Source organism: Microcaecilia unicolor, chromosome 1 (assembly GCF_901765095.1).
Source record: "Microcaecilia unicolor chromosome 1, aMicUni1.1, whole genome shotgun sequence".
NCBI lineage: Eukaryota > Metazoa > Chordata > Amphibia > Gymnophiona > Siphonopidae > Microcaecilia > Microcaecilia unicolor.
The window spans coordinates 563521754-563546502 of NC_044031.1; the positions used below are offsets into that span (position 1 = coordinate 563521754).

General features: G+C 42.7%; 1 protein-coding gene across 1 annotated transcript in view; it reads right to left on the reverse strand.

The window, feature by feature from the left end:
- The window catches only part of NUDCD1 (NudC domain containing 1), a 219090-nt gene that overhangs the window by 166373 nt on the left and 27968 nt on the right, over positions 1 to 24749 (reverse strand). The window contains exon 3 of the mRNA XM_030218074.1: positions 7744 to 7898. Within this exon, the coding sequence (XP_030073934.1) occupies positions 7744 to 7898 (155 nt within the window). The remainder of the gene's footprint in view (positions 1 to 7743; positions 7899 to 24749) is intronic.

A 24749-nucleotide genomic window follows, 5' to 3' on the forward strand; every position in this document is an offset into this window, starting at 1 on the left:
CAGTAAAATGCTTTAATCCTTTATTTAAGTCAATCCACCTTTCCAGCAAACTTTCTTAGACAATATTTGCGTTTTTAAACAAGCTCCTACATCATGATTAACACCCATACTGGTTGGACCGTTCTCAGGTTTAAAACCAATCACTGCAGATCTCTTCCTCAGCACAAATACAAGCACCAGTTAATTAAACCCAATTTAAAATAAAAGTGAGCTATTTAAACTTTTTAATTTCTGTTTTTCAAAGGCCAATCTTCTGGCCAACACACTTCCTCAGGCATTCAGCCTTATGAGGATCTCCTTTACCTTTCTAAGCACTTTTCTCACCTTTGCCCTTCACTCACTCTGCAGAGCTACACAAGACACATGTCCACTCTCCTCTTCCAAATCCGGATCTCCTCTGCAACCATCCCAATTCCCAACAACTGTTACCAAGCAACAGGGACTTAGCTGGGGGCCACCTGACCCTCCTTAACCAATCAGCCATCAGCACACAGAACTTTTTTTTTGTAATCATGGAACGCTGAGTAAATCTCCATTTTGAAAGCTATTTTCACTATTAACATTAATGGGAAAAATACTTTTCTAATAAAATACAGTAAGAACTGCACAGATTTTCAATAGAAAATAACCCAGAAATCCATGCAGTTCATAAAATCCAGATCTTCTTTTCAAAATTTAAAAACAGCTTCTTTTTTTTATATATTTTTTGCCAAAATTAACTTCAATGCACATCAAAGCTTTTCAAAATTCACAAGGAAAATTTAAATAATTTTCCTCTTGCGACCACAACCGATGGACTCCAAAAATTCACATTTTAAAGGCCCCAGACCCTTAACACCATAAATGGTGGGAAAAAAACACTTGAATATTTTTTAAAGGGTCTACAATACCTGAGCCTGCCTTTTAAAAGATCTTCAAAACCCCCAACCCACAAAAAGATTTTTTTAATGGTCTCTGGAGCCTAAGCCCAAAACACCTGTCAAAATATACAATAACAGTTGGGTAAATAAATTTGAGGTCAGGAAACCTATTAACTGGCTCTTGTGCCGCTCCTCAGGCTGCCCTCATCAATGAAACACTTCCGGGTTGACGTCACTAGCTGCCAACGTCTGCCTGTGACCGGATGCAGCAGCCCTCCGGGCAATAGCAATAACTGAGGGCCCAGCTTCATTAGATGCCTGCCGAGCCCCGATGGACATAGCTGCGGCATGAATGAACAACACACATATGTGGGAGCTTCAGCAGGCCAGGCCTAAAGCCGCCCATTTTCCTTCTGGTCTGCCTCTTCCTATTCGCTGCATTTGAAGCAGTGCGCCTAGTCATCTTTTTGCTCCCTCTAACCCCGACTCAATATGAACCTGAAATAGGTCACAACGGAACTGGGACAAGTCCGGACCAGCTCCAGATCAGCCTACAAAAATATCCGAAACTGACTCTGGACCAGTCCAGCAGTATCCCAGGATTACCTGGCTGTTTTTTTTTTAATTTTTATTTATCCTTTAAATTAGTATTAACAAACAGAATATAAATGCATTTTAAATGAAATTAACAAATAATTGTGCATACTAAAATTCTGAACTATTCCAGACATCATTATTCTAGGTTTTGTTTAATATAACTTTCCGTGAGCATAAAAAAAAATATCCTAAAAGCATCAGGCTAGCTATGTTTAGAAAACCTGCCTTTTTATGACACTTCGCCAAACTTCTGCATATCATTGGCAGTGATAGGATAATCACAGACTTAAACACATCAACAATAACAGAGATTTTCACAACAGTGACAGAGATAAATAAATTGGTATTTTATTTGACAATGCAAATCAAAACAAAATTTCTTTATTGTGAATAACAGAACACACAACATTGAATAAGATAAAACATGGGCCCTGTTTACTAAGCCGCACTGTAGGCGCGCTAACGTTTTAGCATGCGCTAATCCTAGAGACACCCATATATTCCTATGGGTGTCTCTAGCGTTAACATGTGCTAATTTTTAAAAAGTTAGAGCGCCTACAACGTGGCTTAGTAAACAGGGCCCTATATGTGACAAAGTACCAAACACCAGTAATTCAAAATAGAAAAAATTATACAAAGAAATAATAAACCCAAAATCATGCACAATATTTTAGTTCAAAGCAAATTCAACTGAAGAGCTTGCGAAAATTAAACAAAAAGAAAAAATTAAGCTTCTCCCTTAATAGTAAATTTTCCTTTTCAGTTCTAACAGAAAACAGTTAAAGAATTTCATAATCCCAGCCCAACAATAAACAACACAATTATGAGTTACACAAGACAGGTCACTCTACATGAAGGGACAATCAATTCTAAGGATCCTACTAATCCAAGATGATAAAAAAGTTCATAAGGAACCAGTAAGTCATTAAATAACTCAGTCCATCAGTAAAAGAGCCTTAAAAATCAATGCACTATAATATGGGAGAGAAAGACGCTTTAAAACGTACGGTCTCAAAGTTGTGGGAGCATTCATGGGCAGATGATCAAAAGCCCTATGGTGTTCCAAACAGCGCTCTAAAAATAGCACTGGAACAGCGTGGGGCTTTACCGCCCCTATGATCAGAGATAATAGCATGCAAATTTATGTGCACTATTATCTCTGATCATAGGGTAAAGTGTGGGAGGACTATGCCTGAGCACGCACTCGGGCACAATCCTCCCACAGTTGTTTCACAGGTCTGGGCTTTCAAAAGCCCAGACCTGTCAAACGCAGGGGCTAGAGGTCCACGGGACCACCAGACCCCAAACACTATGGCCCTGGTGCCCTAGAACCCCCACCACGAGCCAAGCGACATGGGGGCTGGAGGTCCAGCAGATCTTCAGCCCCCCTGATCACCCCCCAAAAGTTATGGGGGGCTGGAGCCCTGGTGGCCCATGAATGAACCCCTCCCCAACTTAGTGGTCTGGCCTCCCTCCTCTTCCATTGGCACCGCCTCAAAATTGGCGGCACCTAGCCTTGCCCAGTGCATCCTGGGATGCGCTGGGCGGGGCTTCACACCATATAAGGGAAAATGGTATCCAGTGCATCCTGGGATGCGCTGGGCAGGGCTCCACACCATATAAGGAAGCAAACTCCCTTATATGGTATGAGTCCCCACCCAGTGCATCCCAGGATGCACTGGGCAGGGCTGGACATCTCAAATTTTGAGGTCTCCAGCCCCCCCCCCCCCCCCCGAAGTTGTGTTGGGGGTTGGGGGACTGGAGGTCCACTGGGGGTGAGGATCGGAGTTCCTGCTCCTGTGGGGGCTGCTGCACTGGGGGGAATGGGGAGGCCTGCTAGTATGCAAATGAATGCTGGACAGGGCTCACCATTCCTCCCTAATGGTCTGCAAACCCTAACGCCAGCTCCAAGAGTAGGGTTTGGCACGCTACTCGCTGATCATCGGGGAGGAATACATTTAGAATGCATTTGCATGCTACTTGCACTAACAGCCCTGTTTTGCATGCATTTGCATGCTAGTTGCGTTCAGAGCCTGCAAGCATGTTGTTTCCCACAGGCGCTAGTATGGTGCTAACAGCCTCTAGCGCCTGTGTTTGCTTCTGATCATCAGCCCATCAATGATTAAACTGCTGTTGAAAAAAGCTGGGGGTCAAATGATGGCATAGAGCTAAGTGGAGGCCCCAAGGATCAGCTCCGTTCTGACTATAAAAATCCAAGAAAATAGCAGCTTGAGGGAACCATCTGAGTAAACACCAACTACAAGAGAGTCCTGAAGGATTAGAGACTGGAATGTGGCCCTTGGGACGACAGCTTCACTGGTAATATCACAGAAATCACAGCATGATGCAAGGGACAATGCATGGCAACTAGATTCCATGATGGCTGCTGTTAGAGCTCGGTCAACCTTCACACTGAATGAGGCAGTGGTGCAGATGTTGAGCATGAATTTAACAGCTGTCATTGAAGATAAATTATCTAAAATACAAGCTGCAATTGAGAATCTCAAAAGACACTATAGGCAGAGGAAAGATCTCTGCTGAGTCGAGGGCACAGGGCAATTCTGTTACAGTTTGATTTGTCCTGTGCCTTCAACTGAGTAGACCATGACATATTGTTGCATGTTCTCAGTTCGTTAGGAGTAGGAAGTAGTGTATTGGATTGGTTTGGAGGTTTCCTACTGTGTTCGATATAATTTTACAAAGTTGCGTGGTAATGCTGAGACAGCCCATTCAAAATGAAATTGGCATTAGCGCCCCAGCAGCCACTAGCTTGGCTTAGTAATCGGGGGGGGGGGGGGGGGGGGGAGGGGGGGGTTGTTTTTAATTTTCCCTGTAGGATGTATGTTGTATCCCTCTTTTCATATTACAATACATAGTGGATTTTTAAGCCTTTTGGTTTACCCATATGTATTTCCATTTTGTCTGTTTTTGGTGCCGTTTTTACTGCATATTTATACTTTTAGGAAACTTTCATAGGTTTTACCTAACTCCATGATTCATTTTTTTTTTGGGTGGGGGGCACAATTCTTAGTTCTGCCATATTATATCCTCATTTTGTTCATTTTTACCCTGTTCATTTTCTTTCTTAATTTCTTTTGCTTTCCTTTTCTTACTGTTTTCTTTTTACAAACTACATATACTAATTTAGTAACGCTGTGGTTCACAAAAAGCTTGTTTTTATCCTAGCCTTTGCTATTGATAAGGCCCAAGGATTAGGTTATATTTTTATATCCTATATTTATATTCTGTTAAGGCAGCATAGTATTTCTTAAATAAATATTTTTTTCATGTTGATTCATTTTTTGAGAAGTATTTCAGTATTTCTCACATTAATTTTAGCATTTTGTCTCTTCACTTATTATGTACTTGTCGTTTTCATACAGCATGACACATATAGTTCTTTTTATAACTAGTTTTAAATTACCTATGGGTTTAGTTAATATATATTTTTTTCCTTTCCATCATTTCTTATTTCTCATTCAGGGGTCTTTGGGGATCTGTCTTTATTATTGTCATTCTGTCAGTTCCTATGATTATTTTCTAGTTACATATAGTTTTTTTTCTGGTAATTCACCATTCTTCTTTAGTGTCTTTTTGGATTTGCATTTGTTATGTTAAATTGTTGAGCATGTCCTACAGAGTTTTTTTTTTTAACTGATTCATATCTTATATAACAGTTTTGTTTGGACCTCTTACAATGATATGCAATAGGCATATGGATTGTTTCTTATATGTAAATAGTATATGTGCCATTTCTAATTATGAGTTTACTTGTTATTCATTAGCCTCTCTTATTTATTCCACTGTTTTCCTTTTTATAGTGCAATTTTTTTTATTGAAAACTATAGCAATAACAAATGCAGTAACATGAAAGCTGCTCCTACAATTCTGCTGTCACCACCCACTCACTCTGTATCATCAGTTCTGGGCTGGACTGGCTGAAAAGGCCGTGTACCAAGGGGGAAGACCCTGAAGGGCCTCCCCTTTGGCATGCTCTTACAGGTGGCCTAACCTTTTATGAATTTGATTTTGAGTGCAGATGCTAACATTTGTTAATGGATGAATGATCTCTGTTAAATTCACTTATCCATGGCTTAATTTGTGGACAAAAGGAAGTGGAACTGGGGGCGGTGCTAGGTTTGGACATGAACTGCAGAGGCAGGCCAGGGCCAGCCCAACCCAGAACCGATGATACAGAGTGCGTGGGTGGTGACAGCAGAATCGTAGGAGGAATACAGGCACACAGCACTGAGATAAGAACAGCAGCAAACACACACACACACACACGAGAGCCAAAGAAATCTCTCCAAACAGATCCCCCACCAAGACAAAAATTGCTGGTTACCTGGGTATCAAAATAATTTGATGTTTTTGAGTACTTAGTCACACAAAAATAAACCCTAGTTATAATTAATTTTGTTATCAGAGTGACTTAGTGGATCATATCTTTAAATCTAGGAATTCAAGCCCTCAGATTAATGCTCTCATGGTTATCATTTAGTATTTTTTTTATATTTATGCACTGGATACCTGCACGTTTTGCAGCAACATTGTACCTCAATGTATAAAAATCAGTTTTTTGCTGCCATCTAATTGAAGACTTGTTCTTAAATATAAATAGCAGAAAAATAAATCAACCTTGCCGATACTCCTCAGGAGAAAGTTAGTGAACAGATGACATACAACAATACCAGATGTCAAAGTAAAGCAGCAATTCCTACTGCAGCTTTCATGAGATTACTAGCATAACTCTGGTCAGATATCTGTCAAAGATAAATACACCTAAACAAAGTGAATACAATTTCTATTTATGTTTTACATCTCAATAGAGGGCTATAAGAAAGAAATTAACTTTTTACCAGTAAAGAGGTGTTGTCAAGCAAGCAAAAATGCTCTAGCAATAAACAACTCTAGCTGTCACTTTCATTGACGAATGTTGCACACCGCAGCTCAATCATTTAGAAAAAATAGCACAAGAAATACTATTGAACAAATTGCATACAAGAGAAGCTAGCACCCATATTTATGTGGGTAACAGATACTACTTAACGTATACTATCCAGCGTCACTTTTTTGTACTGTTAATTACAATAAGTTGTTAGCTACATTGAACCTGATCTATTGGGATAATGTGGGATATAAATGAAATAAATAACTAAATAAATACCATTATGTTTTCTAAATCACTGCTTCCGTTTCACAGTCCTAGCAGGCTTCCTTTGCCAGAAAAAGGCCCCCTGACACACTAAGGGGGGGGGGGGGGGTAATTTACTAATACTTAACAGATGCTAATGCTGTTGAAGTGTATTTGCCACACAGCCCATTTTATGCAGTGGGCCCTAAGGGAAATAAAACATCCAGTATTAGCCCACACAGTTAGTGCATGACCCCCCCCTCCCCCTATGTTAATTGGTGAAACAGTTCCATTTTCTTACCATTATTATGGTAATGACTATCTTCTGATCACAAAACTAACTCTACATCAGAAGAATATATGGCGTTTTCTATTTCTACTGAAAACTTTCAATTGTCTTTTTAAAAAATCGACTCTGTTTTTAGAATGGTAGGGACAGTTGTGCTGCCAAGTAATACAACTAGTTTTGGAAGCTAGCCATGACAATAAGGAAACATACCACTGAGATCTTGAATATTTATAGGACAGGTAGGATGATATCTCATTAAAACATAACACCTGTATCCTATTACAAATGTAACAGTTGCACCAACTTCCAGGGGCACAGGCTCATTACTTGTGCAGAAGCTCCTATTAAGCCCCAGGTAGTAATTTGGGCAATTGTGGGTAATTAACAGATGAGGACAAGAGCAACATCAACTGCATCTGAATCTCAGAAGGTAAACACTCAATTTATGGTCAGGAACATGAGCCATTTGATTTTCCTGTTTATGACCTTCTATTAGCATTCTCTACTATTATTACAAATTTATGGCACTTCTGACAGTTTTTCAGCTATGTGCTTAGTAAGGATGTGCATTCATTTGAAACATTTCATTTGTGACCTGTCCTGTTTTATTTTTGGCATTCTTTTTTTCTAATTTATATGTTATTGTGCACTTCTCAGAACAGTTTATCAGACAGAGCGGTATATCATCAAATGTAATAAATGATAAACGATGTTGTTTCATGTTATTTTTTTTCTGTGCAATCAATAATGCACACTATTGAAGATGTTGCCCCGAAATGGGAAAAATATAAAAGAAAATCCTCCAAAAAACAAGAAACTAAACAAAATGTAAATTTTTTGCCCTGCATACTCATAATGCTTACCAGAGTGACAGATAAATTCATAACTCTCCCAAGCTGATCCACATAGTAGACACTGTCTGGGTACCATGAATCACAATGAAGGTAATTGTACATGCCGAAAGTACGCATGTGGTCCAGGGTATATTGATCATCTCGGAGATTCACTTCTGCAACAGCTGGGAAGTAAAATAAGAGAGAGAGAGAGAGAGGGAGAATAAGAATGTATAAACTTTATAAGTTGCAAGAATTTAAAAAAAAAAAAAAAAAAAAAGACGGTCATGCTTTTTTGTAAAAATGTTTCTTTCCTGCAGTAGCGTAGCCAGAGTTCAATTTTTAGATGGGCCTGGAGGTGGATTGGGTGGGCACGTGCCTCGCATTTCCTCTCCACTCGCTATCTCCCCCCCAAACTGTTTCAAACCCAGGGCATTTGGCAGTGTTCTTCCAGATGCCAAGAGCCCCCTGCACATGGTCATTTTTATTGCCCTGAAGCGCCGTTCTCCCTCCAGCACCGGCGATTCCCATAGTCAGCCTTCTGCCAGAGTGCGTCGTCGGGGCCTCTCCTCAGGCACACGTCCCACCTTTGCGGAAGACAGGAAGTTGCAGAGTAGGCGGGACGCGCCTTTGAAGAGGCCCCGATGACCCACGCGGACGGGGAGAGCGGGCAGAAGAGGCAGGAAAAGATTGGAGCCTCGCTTGGGAGAGCTACGCCACTGGTTGGGTTGGGGCTAGTTAGGGTGGGCGGGCCTGCAGCAAAGGTGGCTGGGCCTGGGCCCATCCAGGCCCGCCCGTGGCTACGCCCCTGCATAGCTTTATAAACTTACTAAAGTTGCAATGATCATAATGCATAGTACCTGTGAGAACAATAGTCAGTAGTACAGCTGAGAGGGGGGGGGGGGGGGGGGGAGGAAGGAACCATTCTACCTGTCAATCCTTGATTCACTGCTCAAACCTGACTGTGTTGAAAATTAACCAGAAGATTTTTTATCACCACTGGTGGCAGATCACTTAATTACTACACTTAACACTAAATTCTACTTTTTACACTAGGTGCCGCGTTGTTCCTTCAGCACACCAGATATTGTTTTTAACTACAAGATTCCAAATGATATTTCTGTCAGCTCTGTTAACCAAGAACTATAACACACAGTAGCACAGTACATGTCAGCAGTGACCCACATGGTTCATCTAGTCTGCCCAACGATGACCTCTGTGCAGAAACTATTAAAATTTAACAAAGTTGGGTGACCACGTGTTAGGTCGGAGCCACAGTGTCTCTTACTTACTCAGTTGCCTAGTTGTTATGAGGAAATGCAAAGGGAATCAGTCGAGTTGGTCCTCAGGAGTTCCCATTGATGAGTTTGTATCCCATGGGAGAGAATTGCGGAGAGGTCCAGTGGAGAGCCTCCTAGGGTCTAAATGCCCATGGAGAAGAAAGGGATCAATCCGTTGGGAATGAGATCACAGTCTGGACCCAAAACCATGTGCAGCGAGCTCTCCAGTCCCTGTGAACCAGCACCTGTGCCCCAATGATCAATTCCCCGCACTGTTCCAAAACAGTGCCCTAAAAAATAGCACCAGAAAAGTGCAGGGAATTAATTCTCCAATGATCAACGCTAATAACATGGAAATTTAAGCACATTATTAACGTTGATCATCCTGGGAAAGTGCGGGAGGCTCACACTTGTTTGACAGGTCCAGGCTGACAAAAGCACAGACCTGCCAAACACAAGGGATTGGAGGTCTGTGGGACCCCCAGACCCTCCTCCAAAAGCAAGGTCTTAATGGCCTAGTGCTCCCACAAGCTCCTATACACCCCCTAGAACGGCGACACGGGTGCTGGAAGTGCAGCGAGCCTCCAGCCCCCTGACCCCTCCCCCAACACAAGGGCATGGGAGCTGGAGGTGTGGTGGATCTCCAGCCCTCCCTAACCCCCCCCACACCCCAAAAAACATACCTGGTGGCCCATGTAGGATGCCGACCCAAACCCCACCCTCCCCGGTGGTCTAGTGTCTAACCTCATACCCCCACCGATACCTCCGCAATGGGAGTAGCACTCCCTCCTCCTTCCAGGGCCACCTTCAAAATGATGGCACCTTGCCCTGCTCAGTGCATCCTGGGATGCGCTGGGAGGGGCTTCCCTACCATATAAGGGAGAAAAAGGAAAGCCCCACCCAGCACATCCAAGGATGCATTAGGAAAGGCGCCTCCAGATGGGTTAGGTCGGTATCCCACTTGGGCCACCAGGTATGTTTTCTTGGATGGGGGGGTTAGGGGGGCTGGAGATCCACCGCACCTCCAGGCCCCTGTGTCACCGTTCCGGGGGGGGGGGGGGAGCTTGTAAGAGCACTAGGCCACCAGGGCCTTGCTTTTGGAGGAGTGTCCTGGTGTCCCATGGACCGCCAGCCCCTGTGTTTGACAGGCGTCCCACTGTAATTTTGTGATCAGCGCACACTTCCCATGTGCTAATAGATTTTATTTTTTAGCGCGGAGGGCGGAGAATAGGCATGTTCTGTGCTAATCGGTTACAAAATAGGTAGCAGTAGGGGCTCACACACTAATGGGAAAATTAGCATATGGCCATTAATTCAAAAAATAGCAAAAGCAGACATTTTACCCATGTGGTAAAAACGGTTTTAGCATGTGGGAATGACCCATATAAGGACTTGCTAAGGCCACTTTTTACTGTAGTTTAGTAAAAGGGTCCATAAAAAATTTTAAGCTTAGTTTGGAAGACTAGTTTCAGCTGTGATTTTTATGACATATCCTATTACGTTCTCATCCTAGACCCGTTCTTCACAACCCAGTCCTCTGGACTCACCTAGTCAGTCAGGTTTTCTGGATTTCCACAATGAATACACAGGAGATAAATATGCACGGAATGGAAGTAGCAAATGCACATGTATCTCATGCATATTCATTGTTGATATCTTGAAATCATGACTGGCTAGGTGTGTCCCGAGGACTGGGTTGAGAACCCCTGTCCTAGACTAATGAAATTAAATATCCAAATGAACATTTGATATAAGCACTACAATACGGAGACACATTTAGGTGGGGGGGAGGGGAGCTTGTTTTCCTAGAAAGAATAAATTAGGTCTTACCTGATAATTTTCTTTCCATGTGTCCTTCCCACTATTCCAGAACCTGTGGGATAGTTATGTCCATCAACCAGCAGGTGGAGAAGAACTGAAAACTGAGACATCTCTCTCTTGGCATCCAGTCCAGCTCCTCAATATTTATGTAGACAAGCAGTAAAGGACTGGGACCAGCCAAATTCCCAGACAACAAAGATAGAAATTTTTATTTAATACTTTGTAAGGACTGATATGTACCTGCTTTGTAAAATGTACAGGAGAAAATGCATTTGTTTGTTTTTTTACCAGTACTGCACTGTTTATAGAGTCTGGCTTCCTTGGACAGAGAGTGTGTGTGTGTGGGGGGGGGGGGGGGGGGGGGGGGTCTCTATTTCAATTTTTTTTGTGGCTCCCAATTCTGTACTAGATTGGTAGAGTGGAATGTTGTCACAATTGGGTTTCTGCCAGGTGCTTGTGATCTGGGTTGGCCACTGTTGGAAACAGGATACTGGGCTAGATGGACCATTGGTCTGACCCAGTATAGCTAATCTTATGTTTATATAAATGAGGGTCTGTCCATGTTTTGCATGTGTGACTGAGGTGAAGGATTCTGCTAGCATGTAGTGTCTGTGTAGGAATGTGTAACAGTGCAGTTTGTTCCAGTTTCCCAATAGTAGGTATATTGGTGCTCCACAGTCCAGTGTAATATATATAGCACCGTCTTCTGATAGGTGGGTTAGGGCTGTTATAGTATGGTAAGTTTTGTATTCCAGGGCAATCCTGGAGAACCCCTTTGCCAGTCACCACACAAACAAAAGCCCATCTGATTTAGACAAGATGTCCAGCAGTGGAAGGAATGTGTGTGCTATTCTTGAATATTTTTACATTGTAGTTAAGAAGACAGGTTGCCTGCTCTGGCCAGTCCAGGGACCTCTTCTGCATCCTGCCTCCTGATGTAACCTACTGTTTCCTTGTAGGCAGGATGCAACAGAGACAGCCTGCATTAATCATTGCCCGCCATAGCACCTGAGCAACAACACAGACACTGCTGTCTAGCTGACACCAACCGGCTTATTTTATAAAAGTCTGCTCCCCCTGAGATCAAAACCTGGCTATGCCTCTGGTATGCAGCACTGTCCCTGTCTTCCCGCTCCATTCAGCATTGCTACTGCCTATCTCTCTTTCACCCAACCAGCACTCACCCTCCATGTTCTATGCAGTATTTTCCTCCTTTCTGTCTCACTCCAGCACATCCAGCATTACCTGTCACTCTCCCTCTGGCATGCAGCACTGCTCCTGTCTCTCTTCTCCTCCCCCTGAACATTTAGCATTGCCCATGCCTATCTCTATTCGCTCCATCCAATACTGCCCCTCTCTCCCCCTATGCAGTACTGCCCCTCGCTACTGTCTTTTGCTCTCCAGCACATCTAGCATCCAGTATTTAACTATCTCTCTCCCCCTACCTAGCATTGCATTCTTTCTCCCCTTCTTTCCAGTCTTGCCCATTTCTCTTTCCCTCCCATTTCATGCATCGCCACCATACAGCATAATATCCCTCTCATTGCACCTCACCAGGTCCGTGCTAATATACAAGCAGGAAGAGGCGTAGGACCGCGGCACTCTATCTGCAACTACTGCTTCCTGTGCCGGCCCAGAGGTTTATCTCAGAGGAGGTGAGACTGGCACAGGAAGCAGTAACGGCAGGCAGAGAACCACAATTCCGCACCTCTGCCTTGCTTATTTATTAGCGTGGACCCAGCCAGGTGCAATGGGAGGGATATTGTGCTGCATGAAATGGGAGGGAGAGAGAAACTGGGTAAGACAGGATGGGAGAGGGAGTGAGTCCAGGAAATGCTGCAGTTGGGGCTGGGGAGGCTTAGCCTCCCCAAGCCTCTTATATGGGGCACCTATGAGCAAATCATTCAGAATCAGAGGCTGAAAAGTGTGTCCATCCACTTGTGGAGATAAACAATTCTGAGGAGCTGAACTGGATGGCAAGAGAGATATGTCTCAGCTCTGTTTTCAGTTCTCTACCTCCACCTGCTGGTTGATGGACATAACTATCCCACAGGTTCTGGAATAGTGGGAAGCTACATAATGGAATAAAGGATTAAAAGAACAGCACAAGCACAAAAACAAAATTGGTGTTTAAGGCACCCAAGTCTGGTCAGGAAAATATATAAGGTACGTCAAAATAAGTTTCCTATACACAAAAAACAAACTCTAAGTAAGAATATAAGATTTGCCATACTGTGTCGGTCAAAGGTGAGGGCAGAATTAATCCTTTGGCAAGCACAGGCAAACAAATAGTTGGGTCTTCCATGTGGTTCTAACTACAGAGGAAAAGTGGATAAGAAAGTTCACAACAGATAAGGGCAATCAACAGTGAAATAAGGAGAATAGACTTCTGTGACCACTCCTCTATTTTTCTATCCGACTCCTAATGATATTAGGCTTTATAAAAATGTATATACCCTCCTCCTTGTACACCATCTTGTTTGGCATTTTGCAATGCCAATCATAAAACATTAAAAACCCCAGTTAAAATATCATCAAGGAAACAGCAGCACTTGCACTGCTTTCCTAAACCACAAATCCAACTCCTTCCCTCTAAGTTCATCAGGCAACTTATTCTATTCCCATACAGCCTTTATCTTAAATGTCCTCTTACAAAAGTGCATACGTATTGCCATACTGGGACAATCAAGGTCACAAATACCTGGCAAGATCCACATAGTGGATTTTCTCTAAGTCCAATTTAATAATGGTCTATGGACTTTTCCTTTAGGAAGCTGTCCAAATCTTTTTTAAACTCTGCTAAGATAACTGCCTTTACCACATTCTCCGGCAACGAATTCTAGAGGTTAATTACACGTTGAGTGAAGAAAGATTTTCTCAGACTCATTTTAAATTGATTATTTCTCCATACCTGCTTTCTCATAGCAGCTGCATTAGGAACCACCAAAAGTCAAAAAATATATACAAGTATAAAATGATAAATTTACCATATATTATAATGTTGTAACTGTTATTCTGAAGCTAAAGTCTGTACATTTTTACCAACTTTGACTCCCGACTCCACCCAAATTTTCTTCAGACTATGCTTCACAGCCCTGCCTGGTAAGCATCAAAAAAATCTGCCTTGGATGCCAATAAATTTGCAATCTAAGAGGGCCGAACACAGACCCCTGCAGAACCCCACTATCTAACATTCTCCATTGAGAATACTACCGTTTTATCCCCCTCTCTGTTTTCTATCCTTTAACCAATTTTTAATCCACAAAAGAACACTACCTCCTATCCCATGACTTTCCACTTTCCTCTGGAGTCTTTCATGAGGTACTTTGTCAAATGCCTTTTGAAAATCCAGATAAGCAATTTTGACTGGCTCACCTTTATCCACGTTTGTTCACCCCTTCAAAGAAATGTAGTAGATTGGTGAGGCAAGATTTCTCTTCACTAAATCCATGTTGGCTTTGTCTCACTATCCATGCTTTTGAATATGCTCTGTAATTTTGTATTTTATAATAGACTCTACAATTTGCCCGGCATTGACGTCAGGCTCACCAATCCGTAATTTCCCAGATCACTTCTGGAACCCTTTCTAAAAATCAGTGTTTCATTGGCCATCCTCATCTTCCAGGTTTATAGAGATTTGATTCAATTTCTCTGACTCAATTATATCTCACTAATACATATTAGGTATACCCAACAAAAATTAAAAGCCAGAGAATCAAATTAAGAGAACTAATAACAAAAAAGGAAAAATGTTTTGTTAAATTATATAATTTTATATATATTTTTATAAAAATTTTTAATAAGTGCTCAGTTCACATATCAAACATATAAATGGCAAGAGGCGTACTCACTCGCAAATGCGCAGTAGAGACCCTCTCTGTCCCGCCCCCACGTCAATACGTGATGACGGGGGCATGACAGAGAGGGAACCGCCGTCGCCACCGCTCCCCCCCCCCCAGGGTTGCCGCTACCGCTCCCCCCACCCACCCGGAGTCGCCGCCGCCGCCCACTCTCCACCCGGCCCAGGTACCTGGCTTCACTATTCAAACCGCCGGAACGCAGCACACAGCTCATCTGAGCTGCCGTTGGCCTTCCTTACCTGCCTGTGTCCCGCCCTCGCCGACGTTACGTCACACGAGGGCGGAACACACGCAGAGAAAGGAAGGCCGATGGCAGCTCAGATGCGCTGTGTGCTGCGTTCCGGCGGTTTGAATAGTGAAGCCAGGCACCTGGCCCGGGTGGCGGAGGGGACTCTGGGGGGGGGGGCCTTTCAACCCCCCCTTCCTTTACTAGCCTGTTTTTATGGGCTCAACGGCTAGTCAGTCATATAATAAGTGACTGAGCAGAGAACCATCATTGCACCACGTGTTCTCATACGTGCAGACCCTGCAAAATCTTGTAAAGCATGTCCTGCAGTGAAAATGTTAGCACAAAAAAAAGTAGGGATGTTCAAGTAGTCTTCCAGAAAGGACCCAAGGGCTCACTCAAAAATAGATATATGGTCAATTTTATTGGTGTCGTCAATATGTCAGGTTTTTACATACAAAAAGACATGACATGGACTCGTGTTTTGGAGTCTGACCACCTGTGTCAGGAGTCATTCGATCATTTGAAAATCTTGCTCTATCACTGTGTACTATAAAACATGAGCCAAATAGCTCCAATTGCAGCAACAGGAAATAGCAGCAGCTATATCTTTACAGCCTCATGGCACATCATCGGGCACTGGTGCCAATGCAAAACATGAGTGATTCTTTTGAAAATCTTGCTGTATCATGCACATTTTGCATTGACAGCAGTGACCGATGATGTGCCATAAGGCTCTAAAGATACAGCTGCTATTTCCTATTGCCACAATTGGAGGTATTTGACTCATGTTTTATAGTACACAGTGATACAAGATTTTCAAAAGTTCGAACGACTTCTGTTGTAGGTGCTAAAACACGGATCTATGTTGAGTCCTTTTGCATGTAGAACCCTGACATACTGACGACACCATATACCTACCTTTGATTGAGCCCTTGAGTCCTTTTTTGGAAGGCTACTTGTCCATCCCTACTTTTTTGTGCTGCTTGTGCATCCGTGGGGGTTGCTTTGCCTTCTTTCTTCTGTAGTGAAAATGTTAGCAACCTATCACTGTGTAATGTAATGTGCTCTCATCTAGTTCTGGTTTCTGTGCTTGAAAGCATTTGAAATGAGGTTTACTGCTTCTGCATCCCATGTATGTGGAGTTAATTCCTTAGGGTGGGAGGGTGGAGCCTAAGCAATGAATACTATATAGCACTATGCTTACAATCTTTTTTATTTTAATCCTCTCTTTCCAGACCTAATTTAATTTTAAATTATGTGCATTATAACAGTCAATACTAAGAGAAATCAAAGACAGCTGGATGCCACCAGGCTGAGCTGTACTTAAAATCGTAAGTTAAGAAGCTGTTATTAGAAAAATAACAGCTTCCTAAATGAGAAAAACACAGAACAGGCTCAGTATATTTTAGATAATTAAGAAGAAACGTACAGATAGTTTCACTAAATTACTTTCAGAGCAAGAGAATTATTACCATCTGTTCTACATAATGATAGCTAGAAGAATGATAATCATTTTGACATAGCAACAGATTTACAAAAGCCTGTTAAGTGTCTTCACTCTAGACAAGCCTGGTCCTTTCTTTTGCAAATACTTTCTGAAAACTACTGTGTTATACCTGGAACTATGTAAACACACATCATCCTCTGATAAAAAATGTTTGCAATGTATTACCTTACAAACTAAAGCAAGACAGGAGATAATGGCACAATGACTTAATGAGACATCAGTGAAACTGATCAGACAAAAGAACTGCACAACTGTAAATTGGTTAACAAGAAAGGAGCAAAAAATGTACCACAACTTTTGGATACATGCAAAATCCTAAGAAAATATTTAACTTTATGAAGTCAGCCACTCAGAGCATATGGGCAGCTAAAATTCTAATCAACAACTCAGTATCAACTGTTGTCATTGAAGTATGATCTATCAGTTCTCTCTTATGCTCAGCTTTCCATTTTCACCCATGTTTCCAGATCTTGACCAGCTTTTAATGATTTTATCCTCTACCATATTATTCAATACAAAATTAACAGATATGGCAACAAAGTTTCTGAGTACACCAACAGCAGCCGCACTTTCTTTTTCACCAGCTATTCTTCCACCTCCCATCTGCTTGAGATCATGTCCTTACAGTTAATTTTCAGCTTTTACTCCTGGGGAAATTCTATGCACAATCTTTGAAAATTCTGTAAAACTCTGCATTGTTTATTTGTAGTGTTTCTAAACAGAATTTCACCATCATAAAACCTGAAATTTCCTTCTGTCCTTTCCCTCCTAGTTCCATCTCTCCCTCTAACTCCCAGCAAGATGCCTAATTCCCACCTCTCATTCCCCTTCTACCAGGCATTCACCCCCACTTCTTATTGTTGTTTTTCCTCCTCTATCCTGCTATCATTTTCTGTCCCACTCCACCCCTCCCCCATGGCACACCCTCAAGCTTGATTCCACCCCCCCCCCCCCCCCCCCCTACACACACAGTCTCAGCTTGTTGTCCCCCTCTCCTCACCTCCCAGGGGAAAGAGCAGATGCTGATAGCAGCTTTGCAGAATTCTGCGGGGGGGGGGGGGAATTCTACACAAATTCTGTACTGGACAGTTGCACAACCTTGGCTGACTTCTAATATCCGCTACCTACGTTCCTGTACCCGCTCTGCCGAACGCCTCTGGCAGAAATCTCGGGCCCTTGCTGATTTCTTACACTTTAAGTTCATGCTGACCTCCTTCCAATCTGCTCTTTTACATGCCAAACAGGATTATTATATCCAACTGACCAACTCTCTTGGCTCTAACCCTCGACTTCTCTTCACCACATTGAACTCTCTCCTCAAGGTGCCCCCTCCCCCAACTCCCCCTTCATTATCTCCTCAGACCCTTGCTGAATTATTTCACAAGGTTCAAAAGATAAACCTTGCTTTCTCTACCTCACCACCTCTCCCTCCACTAGTCCGTTCTCCTCTCTCTCCTTCCCCTCATTCCCTTTCCTCCTTTCCTGAAGTTACTATTGAGGAAACTACACTTCTCCTTTCTTCCTCAAAATGTACCACCTGTTCCTCTGATCCCATTCCCACCCACCTTCTTAATGTCATCTCTCCTGCTCTTATTCCTTTTATCTGTCACATTCTCAACCTCTCACTTTCCACTGCGACTGTCCCTGCTGCCTTTAAACATGCTGTGGTCACACCTCTCCTTAAGAAGCCTTCACTCGACCCTACTTGTCCCTCTAATTACCGACCCATCTCCCTCCTTCCTTTTCTCTCCAAATTACTTGAGCGTGCTGTTCACCGCCGCTGCCTTGATTTTCTCTCCTCACATGCTATTCTTGACCCCACTACAATCTGGTTTTCGCCCTCTCCACTCAACCGAAACTGTGCTTACTAAAGTCTCCAATGACCTATTACTGGCTAAATCCAGAGGTCAATATTCCATCCTCATTCTTCTTGATCTTTCCGCTGCTTTTGACACTGTCGATCACAGCATACTTCTCAATACCCTGTCCTCACTTGGATTCCAGGGCTCTGTCCTTTCCTGGTTCTCTTCCTACCTCTCCCTCCGCACCTTTAGTGTTCACTCTGGTGGATCCTCTTCTGCTTCTATCCCTCTGCCTGTCGGCGTACCTCAGGGTTCTGTTCTTGGTCCCCTCCTCTTTTCTATCTACACTTCTTCCCTTGGTTCATTAATCTCATCCCATGGCTTTTCCTACCATCTCTATGCTGATGACTCCCAAATCTACCTTTCTACCCCTGATATCTCACCTTGCATCCAAACCAAAGTTTCAGCGTGCTTGTCTGACATTGCTGTCTGGATGTCTCAACGCCACCTGAAATTAAATATGACCAAAACCGAGCTTCTCATTTTCCCCCCCAAACCCACCTCCCCGCTCCCCCCGTTTTCTATTTCTGTCGATGGCTCTCTCATTATCCCTGTCTCCCCAGCTCGAAACCTTAGGGTCATCTTTGACTCTTCTCTCTCCTTCTCTGCTCATATCCAGCAGATTGCCAAGACCTGTCGTTTCTTTCTTTACAACATCCGTAAAATCTGCCCCTTTCTTTCCGAGAACTCTACCAAAACCCTCATCCACACCCTTGTCACCTCTCGTTTAGACTACTGCAATCTGCTTCTTGCTGGCCTCCCACTTAGTCACCTCTCCCCTCTCCAGTCGGTTCAAAACTCTGCTGCCCGTCTCGTCTTCCACCAGGGTCGCTTTACTCATACTACCCCTCTCCTCAAGTCCCTTCACTGGCTCCCTATCCGTTTTCGCATCCTGTTCAAACTTCTTCTACTAACCTATAAATGTACTCACTTTGCTGCTCCCCAGTATCTCTCCACACTCGTCCTTCCCTACACCCCTTCCCGTGCACTCCGCTCCATGGATAAATCCTTCTTATCTGTTCCCTTCTCCACTACTGCCAACTCCAGACTTCGCGCCTTCTGTCTCGCTGCACCCTACGCCTGGAATAAACTTCCTGAGCCCCTACGTCTTGCCCCATCCTTGGTCACTTTTAAATCTAGACTGAAAGCCCACCTCTTTAACATTGCTTTTGACTCGTAACCACTTGTAACCACTCGCCTCCACCTATCCTCCTCTCTTCCTTCCCGTTCACATTAATTAATTTGCTTACTTTATTTTTTTTTTTTTTGTCTATTAGATTGTAAGCTCTTTGCAGGGACTGTCGTCTTTCTTCTATGTTTGTGCAGTGCTGCGTACGCCTTGTAGCGCTATATAAATGCTAAATAGTAGTAGTAAGTCCCCCAAGGGTAAGCATTCTTCCCTAACACCATATATCAATGCATACATTTTATATATACCCTTGTTACGTAAGCCCATGCTTCACTTCTGAATCCTATAGAGGTGTTACAGCAAAAGCTTTTCAGCTCACTTTGGATCATTTCCAGACTTTTTCCCAGTATTTAGATATTTTTCCAGTCCATTTCAAACTGTGTGTAAAACTGAATGTGTATAAAAATATCTTTAATGCATTTAACACACCATAGTAAACGATAGAGGAAGACCTGCATGGTCCATCCAGTTTCTACAACAAGACAGCCAGAGCTGCACCCATCACTCTCTGCGGTTACACTACTGAGATCTTGTGATTGTATGCCAAGCAGTATAGCATGTGTAACTAACTAACTTCGTGACTGAACACTGGCATCACAACCAGGGCAGTCTGCAATTTCTCATCATGCCCATCATATGTGGAGGGACATTTTCTAAAGGACATCCAAGTCAGAATAGATATGCCCAGGTCATAACGTCCAAAACGGATGTCCATTTCACAGGTATTTTCGAACAGGAAATACGTCCAGATTTCCTGTTTGAAAACATGTGAGATGGACATCCATGTGCAGGAGACGTCCAGCATGAACAGCTATTTTACAAACTGGAACATCCACATTATGAATGGCAAGAAACAAGAGACAATATGGCAGCATTCTTAGCAAATGGCCAGATGTCCCTGCAGAGGGGTAGCCTAGTGGTTAGTGCACTGGACTGTGAACCAAGGAATTTCAGGTTCAAATTCCAAATCTTATTTTGTAACTGAGCCCTCCAGGAACAGAAAAATACCTACTGTACCTCAATGTACACCACTCCTTCAGCCTTGTAGGAGAATTATATATTTTGGATCAGAACACAGAAATCTGCTCAGCCTTGGCCTTCCTTCCCAATTATCCAACTACTGAAATTGCCTCCAACCGATCCTGATCGGTCTTTGCCATTTTTGGGACACAGATCCTACAAGCCTGCTTAACACAGGTCTTCCTTCCCAACTACTGGAGTAGCCATCTAAGCACCACCATTATAACACATCAACAACCCATGAGATCATTTAAGTTTTGTTTTGATTTCATCCTCTTCTATATAAGGATCTTTTGTTTATCCCATGCTTTTTAAAATTCCGTCACTGTTTTTGCCTGCAGCAACTCTACTGGAGGCTATTCAAGGTATTCACTTACCTCTTTATAAAAAACGTATTTCCTCCTGTTACTCTAAGGTCTACTAACCAACAACCTCAATTTGTGCCCTCTAGCTCTAACACTTACTTTATACAAGTAATGTTGACTTAAGAGTATGTTCTTTATGCATATTATATGTTTGAACTGAAATTGGAAACCGAAGACACATCCCTAGTATCCTACCACTGATATGAATTAAGGACTCAGCTGCTAAGAAATATTTGTATTCCTAAGAAACTCTTTAGGGTCCCAGACTCCATAGCTAAACTGTCTGCAGATGCCTACTTTCTGACAGATTCTTTACCACATTATTTCCTTTTCTCTGATCTTTATAACTTTATCAGCAAATATAAATATAACATAGTAGATGACGGCAGAAAAAGACCTGCACGGTCCATTCAGTCTTCCCAACAAGATAAACTCATATGTGCTACTTTTTGTGTATACCTTACCTTGATTTGTATCTGTCATTTTCAGGGCACAGACCGTATAAGTCTGCCCAGACCTATCCCCGCCTCCCAAACACCAGCCCCGCCTCTGCTGTTGGTCATCATTGTATGGTTTTTCCAATATAGTCTTTCATCGTCAACAATTTCTTCCACCGTTTACAGTAAATTACCCTCCTGATATCTCTCATTCCTAATTTCAGTCGATACTTCTTACAAAAAAATTTGAAATATAATTTTTAAATTGTAAGGTACTATGGCATTTGTCAAGTTCTTCAATTTCATCATGCTTTTGGTTTTAAAGTATCTTTCTTTTGCAATTCTAGAACCTTTACAGTTTTTCTGTTTAACTCGCTATAGTTGGCTTTGTTCTCATCACTCTCTTTCATTTCCTCTCTGCTTTCACTACAGATAGACTATGTTGCTGCTTCTTTAGCCAAATTCTATTTGTGCTATTCTCAAGATTGTTCTATTCAAATCTACTTGAATGTGTTATGGAACTTATTTATACAACCAAAGCGATCTATATTTATTATATGCAGGTACTTTCTCTGTCACAATCGAATTTTCTGGATGTTCTTGAAACATTGTGTAATCCTCCATTACCCCTCAGGCAGGGCTGCTGGTTAAGCTCCCCTGGCCTGGTACCAGGATCCACAAAACAGATTGTACTTCAGTCGAGCTGGGCATAGGCCGGAGCCAGGCTAAATCCAGGTAGGTCAAAAGGCTCATGACCAGCAGAATTGATGAGTAACTTGAACTTTCCTTTTACTGAACAGCAGTGTAATATATATAGTTCAAATGCATATAGAGGCCATAAGACAAATCCAAGTAACATCACATTTATCTCTGGCCCATCCCAGATCAGGGTTCTTTTGAGCACTGGCAGTATCCCCTCTAGTGGCTCCTCCACTCTCATTTCCCTTCTGCCTTTGATGTCTTTTCCTACCAGGCACTCCCTTCTCTTAAGGCTCCCCAAACCGGGGAAACCGGCTGCAAGCACCTTTTCCCCTTGGGACAAGGATCTCATCCACCAGTCATTGCAAATTTATCCCACTGAGTTCCGGGACATCCCCCTTGGTGCTCAGCAGGGGCAGGTAAAGACCCCATTTCCACCAACTCAACCCTTTTTATCCTGTCCACTAGGGCTAGAACTCTCTGTACCCACACACAAGACTAGTGGCTTCACCCCTCATTGTCATAGTGACCCCCAAAAGAATTCTCCCATCTTCAGCTTTCAGCCAAGGTAATTTTTCTTAGGGGGGGTCACAATTTTAAACTCCAATTCTTCACCACAAAAGAAAAGTGGTAAAGTGGTGTTAAAGCCCCTCTACAAGTTGTTGATGAGGCCCCACCTGGAGTACTGTGTTCAGTTTTTAGAGGTCACATACATAGTAACATAACATAGTAGATGACAGCAAATAAAGCCCTGTATGGTTCATCCAGTCTGCCCAACAACATAACTCATAGCATAAGGTATGATGTGATACTTCTTGTGTAAACCTGATCTTGATTGGTCCTTGCCATTTTCAGGGTATAGACTTTAGAAGTCTGCCCTGCAGTGTCCTTGTTCTAAAACTTCTGAAGTTGTTATCAAAGCCCCGCTCCAGCCCATCCAAATCTGTCCAACCATGATCAGGGCACGGACCTTAGAATTCTGCCCAGCACTGGCCTTATATTCCAACTCCTGAAGCCGAATCTGTTCAGCCACAATCAGAGCGCAAACTGAAGTCTTCTTTGAATCCATTACTTCTAACAGGATTCCTTTGTGTTTAACCCGCATATTTTTAAATTCTGTTACTGTTTTCATCTCTACCACTTCCCACAGGAGGGCATTCCAGGTATCTACCACCCTCTCCATGAAAGCGTACTTCCTGACATTAGTCAGCCCCCCCCCCTGCAACTTCAATTCATGGTCTCTAGTTCTACCACCTTCCTGTTTCTGGAAAAGCTTTGTTTGTAGATTAATGTCTTTCAAATATTTAAATGTCTGTATCATATCACCCCGTTTCTCCTTTCCTCCAGGGTGTACATGTTCAGGTCAAGTATCTCCTCATACGTCTTGATACGCAAACCTCATACCATTTTTGTTGCTTTTCTCTGAACCACTTCAAGTCTTTTTACATCCTTAGCAAAATACAGCCTCCAAAACTGAACACAATACTCTAAGTGGGGCATCACCAATGACTTGTACAGGGGCATTAACATCTCTTTTCTTCTGCTGGTTATACCCCTCTCTATGCAGCCTAGCATCCTTCTGCCCATGGCCACTGCCTTGTTGCATTGTTTTGTCACCTTGAGATCCTCAGACACTATCACCCCAAGGTCCTTCTCCTGAGCTGAGCTTATCAAATTGTCTTCTCCTGGCAGCAGGTAAAGGAAAGAGCCAAACACCCCAAGAACAGAATGATGGCACAAGAAAAAAAGCACCAACAGACCTTGAAGGCGGCATCCTCCCTGCCTCCAACTTTTCAACTTCAGTGGAACAAAAGGGAGGCCGACAGAACTCTCAGTTGCTGTCTTAGATCCACAGAAAATGTTTTAAAACCAGTTCTAGATTAAAGTTCACAGTCCCAGTCTGGCACTAGCGGCCTATTAATACATGCTGCAGGGAGAAAATTCTCGTCAAAATATTCAGTCTGTTCTGCATAAAAAAGGTGACGAAGGAGAGAGAAAAGAAAAACATCTCCTACTAAACAACCTATTCACTGAACTTCTTTATCAATCATAAGATACGTACTTTCCAGAAAGCACAAAACAAAGGCTGTCAATGTTTCCAATACTCATACAAATATCTCATAGTAGAACAGAAGCACTAATTAAAAACTAAACACAATAATTATGTTTGTTGCTGTGGGGCATCCACTGCCACAGTGTTACACTTGGATTCAGCAGAAGCCCTAGTACAAGAATTCAACATTTCCCTCTGCCACCAACAAATTCCATGTTATCTAGGGAATTCACCTCAGTGGTTCCCAAACCTGATCCTGGAGGCACCTCAGCCAGTCATGTTTTCAGGATATCTACAATGAATATCCATGAAAGAGATTTGCATGCAGTGGAGGCAGGATCAGGTTTGGGACCCACTGCTTTAAATACTTCTAAAAGCAAAACACTTTTCTTAACCTGGCTTGTCAGGATAATACATTTAACAAATAAAAATAAATACAATTATTTGCAACTGACTAGGTTCCACATTCTGTTTGTTTGTTCTGTATTGCCACCAAGTGGAAGACAATAGTACTGCATAGCACTGCCACACAGCAAAGGCAGAATATCCTGTGGTAATTTCTACTTTAAGGCTAATGTAATAAAGGGCATAAGCCTTGTGACAGGCATAGTGCATAGCTCAGTGACTGATATAGGAAGGACTCCTGCACACACACAAAAAAATGCACAAATTACCAGCCTTTCATATAAAATGAAAATGAAGGCAACAACCTTT